Source organism: Cyprinodon tularosa, unplaced genomic scaffold (genome assembly GCF_016077235.1).
Source record: "Cyprinodon tularosa strain WSP-4 unplaced genomic scaffold, ASM1607723v1 ctg107, whole genome shotgun sequence".
NCBI lineage: Eukaryota > Metazoa > Chordata > Actinopteri > Cyprinodontiformes > Cyprinodontidae > Cyprinodon > Cyprinodon tularosa.
In genome coordinates, this window is record NW_024037860.1 from 3,355,975 (window position 1) to 3,381,206 (window position 25,232).

Here is a 25,232-nt window from a genome sequence, read left to right on the forward strand (position 1 = left end):
TCCTTCCCTTCGCCTCTCTATTAATGTGCTTGGACACTGAGCTCTGTGAACAGCCAGCCTCTTTAGCGATGACCTTTTGTGTCTTGCCCTCCTTGTGCAAGGTGTCGATGGTCGTCTTTTGGACAACTGTCAAGTCAGCAGTCTTCCCCATGATTGTGTAGCCTATAGAACTAGACTGAAAGACAATTTAAAGGCTTTTGCAGGTGGTTTGAGTTAATTAGCTGATTAGAGTGTGGCACCAGGGGCCATCAATTTTGAACCTTTTCACAATATTCTAATTTTCTGATATGATGAATTTGAGATTTTCATTTGTTGTCATTTGTAATCATCAAAATTAAACAAAATAAACATCTGAAATATATGAGTTTGTATGTAATGTATGAATATAATATACAAGTTTCACTTTTTAAATGGAATTACTGAAATCAATCTACTTTTTCATGATATTCTAATTTTATGACCAGCACCTGTAAATGTTTCAGAGGGGTTGCATGAATACAAAGCTGTATTCAGTGAACAGTGTTGGTACCGCTGATTTAGGAAGTTACATTTTTGGACCACAGAAACATGTTTCCAGTAACGTATTCAGCACTTTTGGTCATCTTATCATTCTTCCATAGATAACAGATTTGTGAATTGCATGATCAATAATTTGATCATTTATAGATTCTCCCAGCCACTTGGGATCTCTTTAGCTCCTCCAGAGTAAACAGAGGCCTCCTTACCAAGATTATTGGGATAGCCATATCTGTTTTTCTTGTCTTCTAGCCTCGCCTTGCTTTTAATCCCTCCACAACTTTATCCCTGCTTGTATTAATACCAGAATGTACTGTATTTTTGCGACTATAAGGCGCATATAAACGTCTTTTTTTTCCCTCAAAATGTGCGGCGCGCCCTATGTGTGTTGTTACTGCGGACGTTGTTGAGACCACCATGAGAACGTTAAAGGGGGAAGTGTGGGCGTGGATTGTGTATAATGGACAGAAACTGCCGCCTATGGTGATTTTTAAGAGAAAGACTTTGCCTAAAGAGGCTTTTCCAGCTGGAGTCGTTATTAAGGCAAATGAAAAGGGCTGGATGGATGAGGAGATGACGAAAGAGTGGCTGAGGGAGGTGTATGTAAGGAGACCAGGTGGTTTTTTCCACTCATCACCATCGCTGTTAATCTGTGACTCCATGCGTGCCCATCTCACAGCAGATGTGAAAAAAAAGGTGAAACAAATGAACGCTGTGCTCGCTGTTATTCCGGGAGGTCTGACAAAGGAACCTCAACCGCTCGACATCGGTGTGAAGCGGCCGTTCAAAGTAAGGCTGCGAGCGGCGTGGGAGCGATGGATGACAGACGGAGACCACAGTTTCACGAAAAGTGGAAGGCAGCGCCGGGCAAGTTATGCCACCGTTTGCGGATGGATTGTTGATGCTTGGACAAGTGTCTGCTGGCACTGTTGTTCAAGCTTTCGCAAAAGCTGGCATTATTTCTGAGGAGTTGCCCGGCAAGGAAAGTGACTCTGACAGCAAAGAAGGGGAAATTGGCATGTCTGATTTAGCGCAGCTGTTTAATTCAGAAACAGAGGATGATGACTTTGATGGGTTTAAATACAGTAATGGCACAAATAACTGAGACTGCACCTTTTAGTACGGTGCGCCTTATGGTCGTGAAAATACGGTAGGTGGCTGGTGAAGAGAAAAAAAAATGGTTGTACTGGGTAAGAGGGGTGATTGAATCAAATTTAAAGAAGTTAAGGGGACGTGAAACATTTTTTGAAGTTTCAGGGTGAGAATTGGTGACCCACCGGTGTGTGTCCTGTAGTGGTCCTTCATGGCCGACAGGTTCAGGAAGGCGTAGTGGCAGGACGGCCAGATGCACTTGTACGGCTTCTGCCCGTTGTGCAGCTTCATGTGGTTGTTCAAGGCCCACTTTTCGCTGAAGGAGCGGTCACACAGCTTACATTCAAACTTCCTGTGGGAGGACAAGGGAGGCAAGAGGAGAGGGACCGAGGAGGAGGGAGGGAGGGGATAAAACAAGGAGTTATTTACTGATCCCAAAGCTGATGTACAAAAAAAGAGTAAAAACTCTAACAAGAGAGAAAGAGAGGAAATGGGGGTTTGTAGGGTATTGGTACTTACACCCACAGAGCATGGGCTCTGTGAGATTGGGTTCTACACACACACAGAATGCAGTTGGCCGCTGGTGTGTCATGTCTGTATAAGCAGGCATTGATTTTTCTGTCCAGGCCTGCCACCTCCACCATTTATTCTCTGCTTTGCACCAGGGCCCAGAGGACCAGAGAAATTCTGTTACAGTCTACACCCCCACACCCACACACACACTCCCTGCAGGGCCAGTGGAGAGAATAGAGTTCACCTGTCCATTGTCCCCGACCACTTAGCCAGGGCTAAATGAACAGTTAGCAACATTTTACCTCCTGCTATTCTCTTAAGGCTCTTGCATCAGAGCTTCCTCCTATCAGAAACACTTCTACGGCGTAGCTCAACTTTTCCATCACAGTTTGCAGCCGTCTACCGCTTCAAATAGTCGGAATCAAGTCAATGAATGTAAGACATGATTCATTGTTTGGTGCATTTTATTTTGTTGTATGATGCCTAAGGCAATCAAAAGGCTGTGAATATGCACGCCGATCTGTCTTTGCTCTGGACATCTGTCTTTTCTTCACGCCTACAATTCATAAAAAAAAGGGGGGAAAAAAAGCCTTTTTAATCAGTGTGTAGGATGTTTGCACCTACATTCATCCGCCTCCTTATTCGGCTGCAAGAAACACGTAGAAGACAATAGCAGAAAACCCGCCTGTGCTTGAATGAATCTTTACCCCTGTGCGATAATTTAGGCGCAGAATGACTAATGCGCGAGTCATAAACAAATGAAGCCAGCTTTTGGGGAGCATTTGTCTTGCAGAGAGGGGCTGTGTTATTTTAGGGAGGGCGGCTGTCTTTAAGTCCTGATTGTGTCGCTTAATCCCCGCGGTATCTGTTTCATAGTGAGCAGCGTGACACTCACCTGAACAAATAATGACTCCGAGCAGCATGTAGCATGTGTCTGAATCAATAATTCAAACTCATACATCTTTCTTACTGGAAAAGGAAGGGGGGGGGGATTAAAGATGGGGAGGCTGGAGGAATGCAGTCTGGCTTTCGTATCAATCTATATGCTCCATGGAGATGGATCTAAGTGTGATGTAGATGTCGCCATGTGCCAGTTTAGAGGACATTTGGAGCTCAATTGCAAGGAAGGATGAGGTGGCTTTAACACAATGCTTTTATCAAATCAGATTCGCATTCAAAAACCTAAGCTGTGGATCCTAACTCTGATCTGCAGACTTTATATGACCAGCATCCTCTTCAGATGCTTCCATCTCCTTCCTCCCTGTGGTATTTATAGAACAGCTCGTTGGCCGCGCCACACAGGGAGAGGTAAATAAGATGAGTGAAGAGATGCTATCTTTTATTGTAAGCATTATGCACAACACTCCTACTTTATGAGCTAAACGGGCCATTGTTTATCACGGGGCGTAATCGCAAAGTCAGGCAGGCCTTGACGTGGGCACGCACTGTGCTGGGACCGATAATGGTGGGGGGGGTTTAAGAACAGGAAGCCGAGAGGAGAGGGAAGATGGAGGAGTCAGGGCTGGCAGAGTCAGTGGGGGTTTTGTAAGGATGAGAGGAAGGTTTGCGTTCGTTTTTTATGGGATGAGATGGAGCGCTTTGATCTTGTCCCTGCATGTCAGATCCCGTCACGATCCACCGTCTCGCACATACATATGCATGGTGCCTCTAAACAGCCAGGCACCATGCAAAACGCACCCAAAGGTGGGAGGCAGAGGGGTAGTCGGATGGAGAGGGAGTAAGTAGATGTGGGAAGGAGGGAGGAAGAACAGAAAATTAGATTTTTGACTATTTCAAATATCATGCTAGCAGGAATTAAACTCAAAGGCAAGAAAGTAAATCCACAAAGTCCTCCCGAAGCAACCGCATTACCAAACAGTCTGAAAAACTTCTGAAGCTCATATGTAGGTATTAATATAGCTTATACTTCAAATCAAAATGTCCTCCTTGAAAAGCGGTCAAAGCATGTGTTTTTTAAATCAATAACTAATTTGTTGCACAAAGTTTTATACCAGTTTTATAAAATAAAATAGGCAAATATTAGGTAGGAGGATGTTTTTCTTTGTTTACATTATTTAAAGCAAAAAACAAAGCAGTTCTCTGCCTGATAATTAGTTGATGGCATAATTGTGTATTTAACCATAGATGAGCTTTTTGGTTTAGAGTTGAAAACACATTGCAGGTTAAGCCAAAATGGCGTTAATCACTTCAATTCTAATAAAAGTGGTTTCTTAATTTATATAAATAATGGGCTCTATGCACAACTCCACTACATCCTGAACTGAAGGCAGCTTTGTTTCCTCTCTTTCTAATGGATGAACAGATTAATCCAGATGTGTCCGGCCTCAGTAACCATGGCCAGACACACCTGGATTAATCAGGTCATCCAGTAACGAATGACAGGAAACTAAAGAGCTGCCTTGAGTTCAGGAAGTAGTGGAGTTGTGCATAGAGCCCATTTGGACAAGTGCACTTTTTTTCTGAATTAGAATGAAAGTTTCTACCTCTGAAAGATGTAGAAGAGAAAAAGTTGGGCTGCTGACTGTTAAAAAGTGGCCCTGGAAGCCTAACCAACACTTTCCAGCAGCTTTACTGCTGCATATCCATCCATCCATGCATCAATAGACTTTAAAACCTAAGTTTGCACCGGGATCTGTGTCTACCATTACACTGCTGTTATTAAATAATGAAACTGCAGATGATAAACCAGTTTTTTCACATGTCTCACTGTTTATGTCAGCCTGCTTTTGTGTCATAAGAGGAGGTAAGTGTTTTATTCTGATTAAATAATTTACAACAAAACAAAAACTAATAAAAACTGAGCAAGGCATTTGTTTATAGACAGAGTCGGAGCTTATTGTTAAGAAAATGATCTAAGTCAGTAAATTATAACTTTATAACAACTTAGACACACAATCATTTCCAAACCATGTTAGTTTAATCAAACTTCTTTGTATATAAATAAAAAGTAATAGCATCTCGAAATAATCATCTATTCCCAGACCAGCTCTGCTTTGATTAATCATAACTCTCCCCTCCTTACTCATGTCTCCTGCTTGTCTTCAAACCTTCTTTTTTTTTCCTTCTGATGGCAAAGCAGAGCCACCTGATTGACATGCTGTGCAGATTTATTCACAGAAACAGGTGAGCTTCTTGACTCGACATCCAGAGAGCGGCATGCTGCCATATCTATACAGTCGCTCATTACCATATCTATACTGTGGTGTGATCCTGATTCAGTTCCGGCGTGTGGGGAACCTGTCAGAACATTGCTGGCTTTAATTGTGACAGAGATCCCTCAGGAGGAGTCACTGCACCTCTAATAGGGACTGGAAGGAGAAAAAAAGGCCTGGTTCATTACCACACACTCACTACCACCCTCAAGTGGTGAGGCTGGGTCTGCTGAGGAGGAACCTGCTGAGTGTGTGTTTACTGGGAGCTTTAATCATCAAACTTTGCACCATGTTGGTAAAAAAAAAAAGGGTGTTTTAACTCAATTAGGTGCATAAAAAAGGGAGATTCAGTTGTTTGCTAAGACAAAAACTGCTGCCTTAAAAAAAAAAGGAGCCCCTGCGCTCAATCCAAACTGGCAACGTGCCTCTCCCCATTTCAAACCATCCTCTTATTTAATTTGATAAAGGCAGAGATGTGGACTTGTTTGGACACCGAACACTTTCCCTCCCGCTTCTCTGCATTGTGCTGGCCGGCCATGGCAAGAGGAAATAATCTGCGATGCTCTCGCGCTGCAGCACAAAGACAGAAGAGGGAGAGGCCGACGCTCGCCTGAAGCCAAACTGACACAAACAGACAACTTCAAAGTGAAGACTGTTGTTTATTTGGCGAAGGGAAGAGGAGGGGAGATAGCGAGTGGGGGAAAAAAGGAGAAGAAAATTTATCTGATATGCAACTGTCAGGAGAGCATTTTCACATGTAAAATAGCAAGAGAGTGAGAGAGATTACCTAGAGGGGAGAACATGACAGCATTCACTAGGGTCAGGATGGATCATCATCTTCAGCAGCCCCCCTGCTCCTCCTCCCTTATCTCTCTTTTTTCTCTCACCCTCCCTCCGTGGCTCTAACTTCATCTCTCTCTGCTTCCCTTTCTCCTTCCTTCCGTTTTCTCCCTCTCATCCTGTTTTCAGACTCCATCACTCTGCACTTCGACAACCCGGCAGCTTAAATCCAGACTAAATTAGCTGAATGAAGATTAAATCATTTGGCCTTGAGCTCTCTGAGATATTGGGAGGAAGACTGAGTACGCTCTAAATGGCGTCTGACTGGGTTCGGACCTATATAAGCGTCTTGAGGAGCGGCTCTTCCTTCAGTGGCAGTCAATTGAAACCTGATTAGAGGGTGGGGCAGGTGGTTCGTTGGGTTAAAAAAAATGGGTAAAAGATTACATTTCTGGGACAACTGTTTCCTAAGTAAAGTCACAGGCTTCGTTAGTTTTCATTTGAGGGCACAATGTTGACCGACGACAGGCTTGTTTCCCCCGGGAGGTAAGAGATTGAGGAGGGCAACATCATCACTCACAGCGCTAAGGAGAAGTGCTTTAGGAAGCGCTGTAGTCGGGTTTGTCTGAGAGTACAAATCAGTTTTCAGGATAATGCTTGTTAAACAATCAAATGAAGTGATATCCATTAGGGTTGGCCCATATCCATTTTTATTTATTACGGTTAAGCTTTCCTGGTAAATAGCCAGGTAGATAGAATTACTATCTGCAAAAATAGGTTGGTAGGTTGCATAAAAAGAAACACTCTACATGATACTAGGTTTATTAGGACAAAGGTTTATTTTTGTACTTTGTAAACTATAATAAAGGGTTAATAATAAACGGAAAAATAGATGATTAATAAAAAAAAGTCTGTGTTTCAAATTTATTTAGTCAGCAGATTAATCCAGTCCAGGTTCTACTATACCATATTTATATTGTCCATTATTTTTTTTTTATTCTAAATGCTTTTTAAGAAATAGAATAAAGATGTCCGAAATATCAGACTTCTTTTATAAACCTGTCCTTCCAATATTTAATCAATATGGTGCAGATGCTAGTGCTTTTGCAAGCAGCTGCAGGTTATCTAGTCTTGTAATTCCCACACAACTACTTTCTTTAACACCACAAAGAAATAAACATAAATACAGCAAGCCTAACTTAAATTGATCATATCCACCCGCTAATATAAGCATTTTTTTTTTTACATTTAAGGCTTTATTTGGCCACAGAGAGTAACAAGCTTACAACTGAATAGCATATTCAGAGACAGACTTTGCTGTCAAAAGGAATATTTAGCTGTTGGCTTTTTTCACTGCAATCGTAAAATAAAGTGATGATTCGTAGGCGGCGGATGAGAAAACTCATCTCTGCTCTTTTTTTTTTTTTTTTTAAATCATAAAAATATTTCTTTGTTTCCTCTTTTCTTTCAGGGTTTAAACTTGTGCAGTATTCTTCTCAGCATTTTCAGCTGCAATTAGCAAAAGGAAATCAGGGTCATCATCATTTTGCTTCAACAGTGTAATTTTGTTTTTTGTTTTTTTAAGTTCTTAAAAGGACCTCCGGATTAACTGTTGGTCTGCTGCTTTTGGGAGTGGGGATGTTATTTCCCCTCCCCCACTTGTTGCTGAGCACTTCTTGTGGATTCAGCACTTTCCCCTCTCTCATAGGGTACACCAATCTTGATATCTGGAATGTGTTGTTTTAAATTTTTAATGCTAATAATCATCATTTATTTCCTTGGAGTAAACATACTATTAAAATCGCACTCCTGTTCTTCCCTAGAGGTTATGTTTAATTTCCATGTAGCACAGGTTTCTTCTCATTGTTTGCCCCTCTGCCTTCATCAAAATGGTGTTTTTGTTTGTTAAGAGGCTGGGCCACGTTTATGTTTTCTCCAGAGTTACCTAACACCGATTTCCTCTCCTCTCAGATCCCTCTCAGTGGTTCGGCGTAATAATATCAGCTTTTTATTGTTTTGGCCTCCATAATTTACGGCACTCTTAGGACTTGACTAAACAAATAACAAATAAATGCCAAGTATTGCCATTTATTGGCCAATGAAGCGAGACAGTTAAATCATCGGAATGGATTGACTGGTTATATCAGTGGATTTCCATTATCCACCTGCAGTTTAGGATGATTTGTATGTGACTGTTTCCCCCTCAGGATTCAATCATCTGCAACAGGATGGTTAATATTGACCAAGTTCTTCTTGCTTTACCAAGGGATTTATTAAAGGGAAACGCCCAAACAATGATTAATAGTAGCATAAAGGCATATAGGATCAAATGTAAAAAGTCTTTAAGTGAAGTATTTGTATGATGATTTATTTTGATACTTATCTTAAATACTTAAAGTAAAGAGAATGCACATTGGCATACGTAGAAGTTGTTTGTTTTTATGGGCAGGAGAAGAAAGTGTTGAAAAGAAAGAAGAAAGAAGGGTTATGAATTGACAAAGGTGCAAATAATCCCAACGTATTTATATCTGCTGCAAACAAACACTGAAAAACAAGAGAAATAAAATACCACCTTTCAGTAAGACAAAAAAAAGAATCTAAAAGTAAAAAAAAGGACCATGTTACATCTTTCTGAGGACTCCTAAACCTCCAAGAGGAGGCCACATGCTTCTGCAGGGTACTGTTGATGAACCTCCTGTGAGATGAGCGCTGCTGCATATGACTGCAATATAAACAACGGCACTCAACAGAGATGCTGTTGCTGATTTATGTTTACCTTCAATCCCTGGAGAAAGAGGAAGAGGAGAAGGGAGGAGGGGGAGGGCCGAAAAAAAAAAAAAGATAATGAAATAAATAATAAAAGACCAAGCCCATCAGATAAGCTCCTGTTTATCCCGCTGTAGGGCAAATACAAATTGTCAATTTAATGAACACGGTGGACGTGATGAAAGCGGGGTGAAGGAGCCTCCTGCCTGACAAACAATCAGGAAATGTTATCTTAATATTGTTGCACGGTTATTCAGCTCATAACTTAGGGGGTGGAGAGGAGAGTGAGGGGTGTGTGGGGGGGGAGAGGCACAAAGGCCAGGTCCCTCTGTGGTGGCCCTGTTATTGCTTGTTTTTATTGGGAGCCATAGCTCAGTGGTCCCAAGCAGAAAAACCTGGAAATGACCCTCAGAAGTCCATGCAAACACGAATAAATATAAACCCCCGTGGATACACCGACACGCACCAACCGCAATTAGAAAGAAGTCCTTTTAAGAAGTAAATGAACCCCACCTAAAGGATTTCTTTTTATGTTTATGATACCTTTTCTGCCTGGGTAGGCCAGACTTTAAAAGCTTCAGAGGCCTTACAGATATTAGACAGTAAATCAAAATGTTTGAACTGAAAGGCTGCAAGTTGGTTACTTTGAAGAAAGCCTGATAAAATTAGGGACGATTTCATTTATGTGATTCAGTGAGGGTCGATGGCATCCTTAGACCCCTTCATGGACGGACATCCTTTAAACGTCGCTTTTAAAAAGCGTCCACATGCTTCACAGCTTAAAGTTGTGGGCTTTCATAGAAAGAAAAAGAAAAAAGTCTCGTATTTAAAGCATCGCAATCTGAGCAGCAGCCACCAAAATTAACTATTATCTCCATTTTTATATATTGCCGGTACTAAATTGCGTCGGGAAGAATTACTATCAATATGAATATCTGCAACAATAACTCAGGCGCAGTGGTGAGGACAGGATGCTCTTTATCAGGCTTCTGATAGGCCTTAAATACAGCACAAGGCAGCCATATCAGAGCTTTTTCTCTCTAATATCAGGCCGCATTAGCACCTCGTAAATCAAATTACACTGCTAGAATTTCATTAGGCTCACCTGCCAGCGCTGCTGTGCTGCAGAAATATTTATGTTTTCATGCTGCAATTGTGTGCTCTCAGGTACACAAAAGAGAAGTAATGGGAGGTGGGGAAAAAAAACTGGCGTTAAACCTAATTATCTTTTAAGAATACAAAGAAAATGTCTCATAAATTGTGGCGATCCTGAGGAGAAACGGCGGATCTGAAACTTGTGAGTTTAAATGGGTGGAGGGGGGGGGAGAGAGCCTGCTCTCCCGTTTACCATCTTTAACCGGGGCTAAACTGCCACAATCCAATTAGCGGCCTCCTCAAATTCGCTCTAAACAGAAATCAAACAGGGTGATGTATGACAGCGATCAGCAGGCCCTCAACGACGCGCTAATCCGATAAAACCCAAGCAAGAATGCTAATAGTGAAAATACTCGCTCAAACCACACAGACGAAATCTTATGATGGGATTCTGTCTTTATTATTTAATTACCTCAAAAGAATTTCACATTTCCATCTGTTTATCTGCTTTTAGTTGCTGAAAGTTGTGTAATCTGAAACATAAGCCCCACTGAAGGGGAGTTTACACTGGGAGGGAACTTCCACATTCCCAGAGTTTCTCTCCCTGTGTGGAGCAGCTGGGCTCTGGATAGCAGGGGTTTCATGCGGATATGGATTTTGATTAGACACAAAGGGAAATGACGGAGCCAGTGACCATAACGACAGCCACTTAATAAAAGGTGCAGTCTATACATCAAAGAGCATCTGGTTGTAAATCACTCGGCCCTGTAACGACTTGCATCCCTGTCCCATTACGGAGACCCCTAACCGGCCACTCATACTTACTCTTGGTGGCCAATATCATTTTAGAATAATGAGTTTTGGACTTGATCTAATTAACAGGGTCTTGGTTCATTTGTTTGTTTTCTGCTCTCTTTTGTGTCACTAAAATTAGAACCTTGGCATGCTGCCTTAAACCAGGAATATTAAACAAAGTGGCCATAGTTTGAGCGGTAAAAGTTAAACTGTAAATGTCGTCATCCAAGATTTTCAGTTAACCACAGAAAGGAATACTTACGGACTTAAAGTATTTACATTTTAACTTAGCATATTGGTTTGTAAAACCAATGCCAAATTTATTAAGTAGCTTTGAAATAAACCTTTCCTAAAACATTTTGATTAGAAATTTAGTAAACAGTAAAAATGTGGGTTAATGTGCAAGAAGAGAACAGCAAGGTTGTGTTATGGCTGGTGTTATAAATGAAATAAATTAATTAATATCCTCTCAGTAAAAGTTTCAAACTGTCAATACTCTTGAGGTTAAGAAAGATATTTTTTTTTAGTAGAATTTTAGATGTATATTCAACTTAAACAAATTTAGCACAGTGCTAATAGTAAATTGAAACCTGCTAGCAAGTGTAGCATAACAATTTTGCGTTAGCATTATTAAATGTGAATAAAGCAAAAAGGTTAATCCATCTAGAGTTAAAATAATGTTTTGTGTTATATGTGGCTATGAAGTCCCAATAAAATACTTTTATAGTTTACTTTTTTGGAGAATGAAACCGCAGTTGTTCATTCAACTGTCTGCTATTGCATGAAGCTTCATAAAGACCTTAGTGAGGGACAGTGTTCAGGAGGTTTTTTTGTTGTTGTTGTTGTTTTTTTTTTTATGAAATAACACATTAACTTGGAAAAAGTCAGGAATTAATCTAAGACTTATAGTTAAGGAGTTTTCTGTAGTTTTCAGTAGCAAAAAATAGATTAGCAACCTCGCTAATGCTAATTGAACACCTAGTAATCTTAGCTTGTCAACTCCACAACAGTCACTGATTAGGAAATCTGCATTTTTCTAATCAGAAAACCTTTTTTTTAACATATGAACAGATATAACATAAAAGTTATTACTGTAAAGGTAACATTTGTGCTTTCTTTGCAAACTCACATTTCACAGTTTCATAATTGGACTAGGGATAAAACAATTAATCAGATTAAAGGTGATAATCGGTTATTGAAATAATCATCAACTAATTTAGTAATGCTTAATCGTTAACTGCAGTATAGAGACTGAAAAACATGCCTTTGACAGAGCAACCCACTTAGAGCAGTAATTATACCAAGAATGTAAAAAAAAGAGATATATAAACATTTAGTATTTAAAATTAAAAATATATATATATCTGTCAATATGCTCTTTCCTTAACTACTCAAGTGGAAATTTTTTAGTTTAATGTTGTAAAGTCTTTTTTAAAGAATCTTTGGCTGTCCAATTATTGATTGATTAATCATAAAAACAAATGACAGATTAATCGATTTGCAAAATAGTTGTTAGTTGCAGCCCTAAACTTAATTCTGTTATGATCAATAAAGGTTTAAATACATATTTGAAAGATGAATTGGACTGAGACTTGGGAGGTCTGAATTTTTATTGCCCTATGCTAACCAGTCTTTTGTTGTGTAAATAAAATATCACCTTTTATCTATTAGTTATCTATTTTTTCTATTAAAACTGTTAGATAATCTAATCTATTAAGGTTATGTTTATAAACTGAGTGGAATCATAAAGATCTGATAAAAATATAACTAATTTAGTCAAGTAGGTAGAAAAAAATTATTTGAAGAATTCTATCTGATTTATTTAACTAGCAGCACATATTTTCTACTTAGAAATATTGGTTAAAAATCTACATAAATAAATCACTGTAAATTGTTAAACCAATTTTATCTGTTAAATCCTTACAGTTTCTTTTATCAGTGTGTGTGTGTGTTTGTGTACGGGGGGAACAGAGAGGAGGAGTTGTGCTTCAGTGGGCAGAAGTAAACCAGGTCCATTCTCTCTTATTACTAGAATTGTAATTCAATGATCACCTTAGATCACACGCGTGCCATAAATCAGATAGGCTTGACAGAGGATGAAAAATTGTATTAATAATCTGAAACTTATTATACAGTCCCAAATGCTCCCTTGATAAATGACATTGTTTGGGCCTGACAATGATTGCATTTAAAACATTATTTCTTTCTGCGGGTGTGCATGCCAGTGTGTGTGTGCGCATTGCCGGACGAGGCGGCCGCGGTTTTTGCAGGGTGGGCAAGATGAGAGGTGGGGTTCCTGAGCCTCATAAAATATTCAAGATGTTTCCCCCCGTTCCCTCTCGAGTCCAGTGGGCAGGCAATGGTTGTGGCGGCAGGGGTAAAATAAAAACCCCTGTGTGTGCGCAGCCATCAGAAGTCAAGCGGCTGGTGGCTCACCGCAGCGTACACATTCAAGCTCGGGAAAAACCACAAAAAGGAGCAGCACACATCTTCGAGTCATAAAGCTGCAGCACTTGTACTATTATCATGACACAGCCGAGTCAGACTTCAGTAAGCGTAAAGAACTGCAGAAAGGAACTTATTTGGTTTATTACAAACTTTTAAGTTCTTTTAATATTCATATACCAGATTTAAATGGGTTTAGTTGCTTCATTATTTCATTTGTATAAGAGCAGTAATATATTTAAAAGGGAGTCTAGACTCTTCCCTCTAGACTGCCTCTTAAAGCGAAAACTAAAAAGTTAAAAAGACAAAATACCAGAGCTATATTGTTTATATATTCTTTGCAGCATCATACCCGAAGAAACTGAAGAACTGAAGAGGGAATAATTTAGCCAGAAGTCAAGTTTGCATTCATCAACATTGCTTTTCCATTGGAAGGAACTCATTCAATAAAAAAAGAACAGTTGCATCAGTTTTTATTGAATATTCCACAGGAGATAAAGCATGTAGCCAACACGGTATTCATAGATATTTTTCCTGCTGCCTTAGATTATGAACTTATCACCTAAATTTGAAAAGAGACACATTTTAAGAAACATTGAGTCTTGTCACATTTCTGAATGTCTCTTTTATGTTCCTGTTTTTCTTTAAAGTTAGAGTAGAGAGAAATGAAAAACAGAAACAATCTTTTACTGCATCAGAACAGACAAAGTTTATTATCACATCCCCATTTAGCTACAAAATAAATGGACCACAATACCTACAGTTGGATCCAATCCAAGTATTTGGTGAGTAATTCTTCATCAGCGCAGACAGAGTGGCTAAATATTACAAGGTACGGTAAACTAATGGTATAGCAGGTCATTGCTGCAACATGTGAGTAGAACATGTGTATATTCTCCAACATATGGGTGGTTTCTATGGAATTCCCGAATTCTGGGCCTCAGTGATGCTGGAAAGGCATTTACCTAAGGTGAGTGTACGTTGAAACAAAGATTGGCTGCTGTGTCAGGAGATCTGTAGGATAGGGTCTACTTTGTGTTTAAATTGACCCAGAAAGGACTTGAATCTTGCAGGCTAGGATAAAGAGAGAACTGAAAGATTTTTGAATAGAAGTCAAAGCATAGTAGAGAGACACGAAGAGACTCTGGCTGCTATCTCCTCCTATGACTTGACTATATCATAGCTAGCCATGTACACATCCTTAACTGCATCCCCCCTCCCTGAACTGATCTTATTACGCCCCACTCAACCCTCCCTCCTCTTCTCCTCCTCATCTCCACAAATGACCATGATGGGAGGCCATTCATCTCACTCCTTCGGCCGCCACAATGAAATAAATCAAGAATTTTTCCCCCAAATATAACAATATTTGTATTTGGGGTGGGGCAGGCGTAATTGATGACTGCGGCCATGCTAATTAAAAACGGCTGGAGTTTCATTAATCTTGGTCAAAGAGGATAGGGAGGGGTTAGCGGAGTGGCTGTTACAGAGCTGGCTGGACAAGGGGACAGGGGCCGGCTCCGTCGTCCTCATCGCTCAGGTGATTTGGGCCATTGTCGAGTTTATTAGCAAAGCGAAGTTAATGTGAAGCGGCCATTAATAATCACAAGGAAAGTCTACTGCACGCAGGCTTGGTCTCTCAAGTGTCGGACGGACTACCGAGAAGAACCCAAACGAGACAATGAGCTGAACAATCAAGTGCGTTAACTGCCATGTTGGGGCTCGAGAAACTAATTGCTTTTCGGATTTGATTCTGTTTTTTGTTTTACAAATACTCAGACGTATCACGCAAACACAAAGGATACTGAATACTGCTCTGGGGAATTAATTACTCAAACAGTTTTGGTTCTTTTTACACAGTCCTCAGGATTGGCTTAATGATGCTAGGGCTATGAAGGTTTGAAGACTGGACTCTAAGCGCAGCAGGTTAATGCACAACTTTGGTTTTTCAATGACTGTACCAGCACTGAGAGAGAAAAAGAGAATTAAGCATGGAGAGAGTGAAGGAGATGGGTGGGTGGGGTGGAAGCAGCAGCATATGGTGCCACGCTGCCATAAACAAGCTTTATGAAAAGACCGGGGACTTTTATTTAATCATGGAATACCTGAGGAATCGAAACGAGACACACACTTTGTCCCATTATTGTTAAGCCATGAATTTAACTGCTTTACCTGAGCACCTAAGACAGAGCAGATACAGCGGCTAAGGACGACATAGGGAAGCAGGTGAATTTATGTACGAGTGTGTTAGTGAAGTAAACCTGTGTGTGCGATGTTTCAGATGAATAGCCATAAGAGCTATCCTCTGGTATCTGTGTATCTGCAAACATGGAGAATAATAGACTCTGGGAAGCATCTGGGAGAGAACACAGAGATAAAAATGTTATTATTTTATTCTTCTTGAAGTCTCCCTGGTTATATTAACATTTGAGTTTTGCACTTGTTTAATCTCCCAAGTCAGACAGAAGGTTCTCATAAAACAATCGGGTTAAAGGCCCTCCAGTTTTAATGCAATTTCATATTTGTTTCAGCTTGAAAAACATCCTCTGCACTGCAGTGGTATCCCTTAAAAGATATAAGATGCACAAACATCACCATTTTTTCATAGAAAAAAACTACACCTCGGTTCAGTTGGAGAATTTTACGGTTCAAGAAAGGAAAAAAAAAAATAAGTTGATTTTAGCCACATTCTAAATTCAACTTTATTTTATTATCTATGATGCATTGACAAGATGTCAAGAAAAAGGTTGTCAGATGCTTCAAATAAAAAGTACAACAGTGAGACAATCTCAACAAAAGCAAACGTTTTGGCTGTTTCTATTGTGCGTTGACACCAGCAGTTGCATTCTGAAAAACTAACTGATAATTTTGAGAAGCTATAAAAGGCAATTTCTTATCAACTTGAAGAGTTCTATGGTCCTATAAAGAGAAAACAAATTCAGGACTGTAGATTTGCCTATTTCCACAGTAGCGAAATTCTAAGCAGATTGAGCCAAAGTTTAAATAACATATAGCTGAAAAACTTAGAAACAAGGCAGGAGCTCCTTTAAGAATTTACCCACAACTACAAAAAACCTTTTGTTTGCAGGAACAAACCCCTTACCCTAGCCGACTTGTTTGTACGGACATGACATCAAGGCAAATCCACCTCTATGCATTGAACTCAGCACGATAGCTTAGTTTTTGTCCAAGAACTTTACAGAACTTTACAGAGAAGTTCCAAGAACAAGAACTTCTCTGTAGAGTATTGAGGATTTAAACATGAGACTAACTGTTTAACAGCAGAAGGCTGACCTCAATAGACACTTTGAAAAAGGAGGTGCAGCGATGTCACAGACAAAGCCAATATGGCTACGTGGGGAGAATCACCGTCTTCAAAAATATGTTTTTAGCTTTGATTATAAATTCCCTGTGTTGATGTGCTACTGCTAAAGACGTTTAACCCTAAGTTATGGGCAGTCGTGGGTGAGCGGTTAGGGTGTCAGACTTGGATCCCAAAGGTTACCGGTTCGACTCCCGACCCGCCAGGTTGGTGGGGGGAGTAATTAACCAGCGCTCTCCCCCATCCTCCTCCATGACTGAGGTACCCTGAGCATGGTACCGTCCCGCCACACTGCTCCCTTGGGGCGCCATTGAGGGCTGCCCCCTTGCACGGGTGAGGCATAAATGCAATTTCACAGTGTGCAGTGTTCACTTGGGTGTGCTGTGTCACAATGACAATGGGAGTTGGAGGAGTTTTACCAACCCTAAGTTGCGTACCAATCTGCGGATCGGTGAATGACTCGTATGAGTGTGTTTGAACGAATCTGGCTATATATATAAAGTGCTTAAGGGATTATTGTGACTATTAAAATATATTTACTTCCACCTGTTAAAAATGCCATGGTGCAACTTTTAGAATACTTCCTGTCTAATAGGGTTCTGCAAACCTGGACAAAGTAAAGCAATGATGTTGAGAAGAACAAGCCAAAGTTCCTCCTTAACAATCTGAAAAGACAAAGTCAGACAAAACAATGTCTTGTATGTTTGGGCGGTAATGAGTTTTACTCTCCATTTTGGATGAGAACCTTGATAAAAATCAGATTATTTGGTCTTAAAGAATTGGAAAGAGGATCCACTTTCTCTTTGGCTTAAGTGTTCGATGCCAAAAAAAAAAAGAATAATAAGTTTAGCTCCACTTGAAAGCCAACAACGCTGCAGGAAAACCTTGGACACAATTAAAGTGCGAGCTCAATTTTCTGTCTGCAACATATTTCCACACACACACACTGTGCCAGGTCAGAGGGACAGCGGTAGCTCAGAGCCAGCTGTGACCTGACGGTCCAGGTGCTCAGGAAAACCGCTGTTAACGGCCACGATTGATGATCTAATCAAACTGTCACCACGGCGACTTGCTGCAAGGGGAGGAGCGGCTGTGGAGCCGTTAGTGAGTGTGTGCGTCTGACTGTGTGCAGAAAGAGAGAAGGAGAGCAGGTGGGGTAGACGCGAGGCGTTCAGGAGACCTTGTGCATGCTTACCGTTAGTCCAAATTGAGAGTGACAGTCTCAATAGTGAAAAGGCCTCTTTTCTCCCCCCTCTAAGTAATGTAGGAAACAAGTCCAGCATTCTTCCGGAGGATGTCACATAATCAAGGGAGACGCCCCTCCCAAACATGCCGCCTCTTCAGCCTCTCCCTGAATGCAATGGCATGCCCACCTCTGCCTTTAATAACAATGAAGATCAGACTGAGATCAGGACGACATCAGGTGGTGATGTGGCACAGTCTGACTCTTTAAATGGTAAACATGTCAGCCATCTTCATACAGCTCCTTTGTAGGAAAATAAGAATAACGGGTAAGAGAAACCTCTGTTCTACTGCTTTAGCAACATCAAAACCCTCCTAAGCAAACTGAATCCAATAGGAAATCTCCAAAATCACTCCAGAATCAGCACTGGGATTTATATAAACTAAACTCACGGAGCCACAGCTAGCAGCCTGAAAGCACCATAACTTTTTGTTTATTGAATTGAGAGGTGATAAAACTAAAAAGCTCCAGCATGCACTGATTGAAAACTGCATTAAAAAGGGAGATACTAGGGTTCTCCAATCTTCTATAACCATTATTAGACAGTTCTACATGCTTTGTGGTTATTAAGCATGCAAACCAGTAAAAGGGCTCCTGTATGTCACCATCAAAAACTGTAAACTTTTGGTGTTTTCTAAACTGCACTTCTTTTAACAGGAACTGTTTGTTTTGATAAATTGTGACTAAAGATTATCTTTTCTGCTCACTGATGGAAGACAAAAGGATAACTACACAGAACATTAACTCCTGTCTGCTGTAAGGTAGACAAAGTGTGATGCTGTGGGCCTGCTCTACTGGCAAAACATCAGGGAGCTAGATAGTTTGCACAGCTTTTAGAATCCCTTTCACCTATTACTATTAAAACAAAAAAGAAAACTTTTAGCCTTTGCCAATTAGAAATGGGTCAGAACCAGTTCCTACAGTCGGAAAAATATCCTAATTCCATTATATATACAATAAAACGGTGCTACATATATCATTTGTCACTGCTGGAAACACTTCCCCAATATAATAGCATCAGTGTGTCCCAGCATGCAGCTCACCAATAAATAAAATGAATGAATCTGTTCCTTATTTAGCTGTAAAGAGAAAAGTTCAGGAAGTTGTCCAACTTAATAGCAGCCTTGTTGATCGCTGCCTGTTCTGCGTGCGTGTTAATCACCTTCCCCAGGATACATCCAGGACTGCCGCTCGCCCGTCCAGCTCGCATTAATTTAATCGCTGCTCAGCTAATTCATTGATTAATTGGTTCATTAGTGATGCCTGGCAACATCCATTTCTGCAATGACAATCTGATGTTTCAATTGAGAAGAAAAAAAAAGAAATAACAGTCTGGCAGCGGCCCAGTTGTTCCACCGTCCCTCTGTGCATAATGTCCAACTTCTGTCAACAGTAAAGCCGCGCAAATTGTGTCACAGAATAACTGCCTGGTTTTGTGCCACAGGATGTGAAATGAATACGAAGGTGAAGTGTGCACATTGGCCGTTGTGCTCTGCTTGAGTAATGTCAGCTGGGCTTCAGCCGAAGGGTGAGATCATACTCGGGGAAAACAAAAAAAAAAGGAAAAAGCTTCAAAAGCTGGAAGGACTGTTGGAACTGTGCTGCCCAGATGAGGTAGAAGATGAACAACTGCTGCTAGTATATTCCACGAGTCAAGGTCACATTGCTGTGATGTGAAAAGTGGCTTCTGACTCTGGGACGAGCTGTCAGCTGCTGACCAACATCACTGTTAGTAATAGGAGCTGATAGGACCCCGAATCACCCTCCAACAAGGAGGAATAATACACAGCTTTTAAATGAGAGGCGACATGATATCACAGGCCAAACCGGATGCCCAGAATATGACCTCTGACCTCTACTCTAAGACACAGGCTCAGATTTATAATTGGCACTCTGTCACACTTGTCTTCCCAAGCACTGCTACTGCATTTAAGCTAATACTCCACCTAGTAGTGAAGATCTTACCTTAAAAAATGTGTCAATTTCCATAAAGCCACAGTGTCTCGCTCAGACACCCTTCCCACAAACACACAGACGCCATATGCCCATGACAAGTGCATAAAAATTGTTCCCAAGCGTTTGCACGGGCCAACCCATAAAAACTTAATGCACCTAATTTTCCAGTAATCAAACTTTTATAGACCGCAGTGGCTTTTAAACTAACAAATTTTAATTATTGCTTAATTTTAACAGCAATATTAGCGCGATCTCTCATTTTGCAAGTGTTCACTCGCCATGAAATATTGAGTGGGGTAAACAGGGAGGCGCTGCGTCCGCTGGCTCCCATTCAAACGAGCAGCCAGCAAACACAAAGGTGAGCTAGAGGTCTGAGGGCCTGCCAGGACCAAGCAGGAACAACAGGGGCTGCAGCTATCTCTGAAAGATGCAGCCTGGTGGATACTGCAGGGAGAATACTGATGGATGGTTGGATTTCAGGAAGCCAGTTTCAAACAAACAGATTTATAACTCATTGAACATATAAATGTTTAATTCAAATCTTTCTGTTAATTGATGATATAGAACATTTAAATATGACCAGAAACTCTAAACCCAGAGATGTCTTGGAGACGTGACGATGGTGAAGCCAATGTTAATTTAAAACCTTCTGTAAGCGTTTGAGCTACAAAATATCATAGCTAAAGAAATTCAGTGGCAGTGGAAAATTGTGTGAAAGGAAAAACTGGGCCAGGAAGATAGTGTAATTTAAATTTTTTGAGAAACTAAATGTTGTGTTATTTTATTAGCTGTAAGTCATAATAAACAAAAATAATTACATACAAATATAGTGAGAAAAATAATTTGGAAAATAACATTTTGAAAGTTCTCCCACTTAGAAATCATGGAGGGGTCTGAAATTGTCCTCGTTGGTGAATGTCCACTGTAAGAGGCATAATCTAAAGAAAAATACAGAAATCACAATGTATGATTTTTTATTTGTATGATAGGGCTGCAAATAAGTATTTAGACATCTGAGAAAATCAATGCTAATATTTGGTAAAGTTCCAGAGCTCAAGCATTTCCTGTAGTTTTTCACCAGGTTTGAACACACTGCAGGAGGGATTTTGGCACACTCCTCCACACTGATCTACTCTAGATCAGTCAGGTTTCTGGACTGCTGCTGAGTAACATGGAGTTCAAGCTCTCTCCAAAGGTTCTCTAATGGGTTTAGGTCTGGAGACTGGCTAGGCCACACCAGAACATTAATATGCTTCTTCCAGAAGCATATTAATATTGGTTATCCTGGCTGTGTGCTTTGGGTTATTGTCATGTTGGAAGACCCAGCCTCGACCCTTCCTCAATGCTCTAACTGAAGCAATGAGGTTGTTACCCCAAACCTTGCAATACTTGGCTCTGTTCATCCTCTCCTTAATACAGTGCACTACAGTAGGGATGGTATTCTTGGGATTATACTCATCATTCTTTTTCCTCCAAACATGGTTAGTGGAATTATGACCAAAAAGTTCTATTTTTTGTCTCATCTGACCACATGACTTTCTGCCATGACTCCTCTTGATCATCCAAATGGTCGTTGGCAAACCTAAGATGGGCCTTGACATGTGCTGGTTTAAGCAGGGGAACCTAGCATGCGATGAGTGATTTCAAACCATGACGTCTTAGTGGATTACCAACTGTAACCTTGGAAAAGGTGGTCCCAGCTCTTTAGGTCATTGACCAGCTCCTCCAGTGTAGTTCTGGGCTGATTTATCACCTTTTTAGGATCATTGAGACCTCATGAGGTGAGATCTTGAATGGAGCCCCAGTCCGAGGGAGATTGACAGTCAGGTTTAGCTTCTTCCATTTTCTAATGATTGCTCCAACAGTGAAGCTTTTTTCCACTAAGCTGTTTGGCAATTTCCCCGTAGCCCATTTCCAGCCATGTGGAGATGTACAATTTTGTCTCTAGTGCGTTTGGACAGCTCTTTGGTCTTGGCCATGTTAGTAGTTGGATTCTTACTCATTGTATGGGGTGGACAGGTGTCTTTATGCAGCTAACGACCTCAAACAGCTGCATCTATTATAGGATAATAAACGGAATGAAGGTGGACATTTTGAAGGCAGGCTAACAGTTCTTTGACGGTCAGAACTCTAGCTGATAGACAGGTGTTCAAATATTGTGATCAATATATATTGTGATTTCTAGACATTTTTTTAGATTATAGGTGTCACGGTGGACATACACCTATGATGACAATTTCAGACCCCTCCATGATTTATAAATGGGAGAAATACTTATTTTCCTATATATATATATATATATATATATATAGTCAGGTTTCTGGACTATTCCTTTAAAGAGGAAAAGAAATCCTGATTTTCTCCCTGTCTTATTCTGCTCTCATAGCTGCAGTCACTTCCCCTCCCCTTAAAGCAGCCACACAGGATGCTGCTGACTGCTGCCCTTGGGTGGCACAAAACTAGGCCTTCACCACCCAACTCCAAGCCAGGGAGACAAAGTGCTGACATGAGCAGATAAGAGAAGGAAGAAAGACAAAGATTAAAGCGCAGATTCATTATCAATAATTAAGGGAAAGGATTTATTATAATGAATAAGGAGTTGTCTTTATCTTCATTGTATCTCCCCATTATGCTCCCCCCTCCACAAGCACACACACTATCTCAAGCCCTGCTCGCCCACACAGTTTGGTGGTTTATGTGTGACATGACCCCTGCCTGCTCCGTGTGGTCCATATTGCCACCATGCTGGTTCCAGGCACGGCTCTTCCGCCCTTTCTCCCCCCGTCCAGCATGGATGGTCTTGGCCCTCTGTGCCGGGGCAATATGGCCGCGCTGCACTGCATGCTGGGACACGGCTGCGAGCCCGGAGCCCTGCACTGCAGAACCAGATGCCCATTCAGGCGAGCTTGGTCCCTAGCTCAGCATCACGATCCACTGCAGCTTTGAACCAGTTCAGTCTTGGGCACAAATAGAATAAATGTTCTAAAATAAAAGCTGCCTCTTTTTTTATGGTAGAGATTTGTATAAATATTGACACCTGGTACACTTTTCATAAAATAATTTTGGTTTCCTTGAGTTATGAATATGGCAAATCTGGCCTCAAACTGTTTAAACAAATGCACTGATAGGGGTGGTCAATGAAGCCAAAAATCTAAAATCTCACTATTCAAGAAGTGCAGCCAATTATGGTATACTTATGTCAATAAATCTCCATGACAGTTATTATAACTTTCAACATGCTAACTGGTTGCTTAGGGAGGAAGGCAGAAAACTACTTCTCGTTCTTACCATCAGAATTGTGAGCATGTAGAGCTATAGAAACACTCCTGCCTATGATTAAGTATGGTGTTGGATCTGTGATGCTTGGGGGATGTCTCTCTTCCAAAGGCCTTGGTGAATAAAATACATGTCATTATGAATTAATACAATTACCAGGAGGTCTCAACTGAAAAGTATTTTTTCACTTGTTAATCTTATCAAAATTAGACAGACTTCAAAAACTTTGAAGAAAAATGGAAAATAAAATGTCTTGTTTGTCATGGAGTTCCCACCTCAGCCTCATAAGGTTCTCCATCTCCACCAAACCTGGGCTGCGTTCATAAGGAAGCCATTTCTGGTTCATTCTCTTTTCCCTTGCATTCCTGTTTTCTTTCATGCTACTTTTGGTACCTGCTCAGACACACACTAATATTGCCACTTTTTTTTTTCTAAAGGAAATGCGCCCTTCCTAGCAATGAAAACCTTCTCTCCAGCTGCGCATAGCGAGCCCTGTGCTCCTTCACCTACTTTAAACAAATATATCTTTCCTCCGGCTCGTCGGCACTCCGCTCCCAAGAGTGACGAGTGTATTAGTTGGGGATGCTTATTATTACAAGCGTGAAAATGGCAGCCGCTTTAACAATTACCTATGAAAACAGGTATGCGAGAAGGGTCAGTCGTGTTTTGGCGCCCTGTTTTAAAGGACTAATTACAAACAGTTGTGTCAAGGGTGCTGCTGTCAATCAGCCATCCAGACCATGGCCTCTATGATACGGTGTTTGTGTAGGTGTCTGCAAAGTCTACCCTTAAAGTACTAAGTCCTACCGTTAAAGGGGTAAGACTTAGTACTTAGCAACAAAATATAATTCCATCTATCTAAATAGGAATATTATATTAAAAGAGAGGAATTGCATTGGTGGCTCTGGTGTCTCTCCTCCTTTTGACAATGGCTCTGTCAGTCAGGTTCAGTTTTCTATCTGGAGCACAGAGACACCATGCTCAATAAAGCAGATGAAGGATTTTTTTGGCAGTGAAATCACCATCTAGAACTAGCTAGTTGGCAAAGGTAAGCAGGAAGTTCTGCATTGTAAGAGATATTAATTTACTCGAGAATTATGAATTCACAAACTGCTGAAAGCCAATGGATGGCATCAACGTTGAATTAAGAAATGTTCCCAACCAATGAAATGCAGTGACGTGTATGATATCACCAGAAGCGGTGAGGTGAAGCAAAACAAACATGGCCACAACAGTAGATGTACAGACTCCACTATTCAGTCTGTTTTAGCTGGAATACCCTTTTTTTAATCAGTTATCTCCACTAGCTGCTACTGCTGCTGTGATTGGCTAAAAGCTCGGCATGGGAGGCCGGTGCCATTTTGTAAAAGTTATTTACCTAATGAGTTTGAAAAATTGCACTGAATGTCCCTCCATCTCGCGAACACTTTCCACTGCAGCCTTTCCAGATAGATACTGTGTAGGATTCAAGTTGAACTAAACATATCAATCAGGACAGGTAAGGATTGACTGAGCATTTCAGAAAACTCTGTGGACCAACTCCAGCAGGCATGTTACCCTGAATCAACATCCACTGAAGGAAACTGTTTTAACACCTTCTTCATTTAAGAAAAAAACCTTTTAGGACAGAAAAAGTTCAGCTCCTATTGTCTCTTTTCTTCCATTTTCAGAGGGATAAGCTAGTATCTAGTATTACAGGCTAACAAAGACCTCAACCACTTCCCATTCCTAAGAGGCACACCTGTTCATCTGGTTCAATTTGCATGTTTTCTAAGCCAAAACAAGGCTTTGTTGGGCGGATCTATAAAGCTTGGAACTCAACGCTTATTCTGACATCTTGAAAATGCTTCCTGGATGGGAAGCGAAATGTATTCAAACTTGGAAAACAAAGTCCAGTGTATTGTTTTTAACTATTTTGGAATTCAGCTCTCACTCATTACCACAACTGTTTCTGATCCCTCCCTGTGGTTCAGGAGCGGTTTAACATGTGGTAGTGTTACCCCATTTACACTACCCTTGAAAAACCGATCCATGCCGAGACCGGTCCGAGCTCGGATCAGTTAACTAGGCAGAGTTTGGTTCTGACGACCGTTTACACATCATGCTATCTCGGGTCCTCGACTCCTAGTAACGATCTGCGGTATTATTGCCAGTATTGAAGGAGGAAATCAAGCAGTTGGTGGCGGTAATGCACCAAAAGTATTTGCCAACCGCCATAAAACACAAGAAGAAGAAGACGAAGAAGGAGGGAATCAAGCAA

The 25,232-nt window shown here is 40.8% G+C and overlaps 1 protein-coding gene across 1 annotated transcript in view; it reads right to left on the minus strand.

Annotated features, from left to right (window-relative positions):
* Positions 1-25,232, minus strand: part of znf407 (zinc finger protein 407) — a 218,985-nt gene that overhangs the window by 87,540 nt on the left and 106,213 nt on the right. Inside the window, exon 6 of the mRNA XM_038289466.1 lies at positions 1,794-1,960. Coding sequence (XP_038145394.1) covers positions 1,794-1,960 — 167 coding nt within the window. The remainder of the gene's footprint in view (positions 1-1,793; positions 1,961-25,232) is intronic.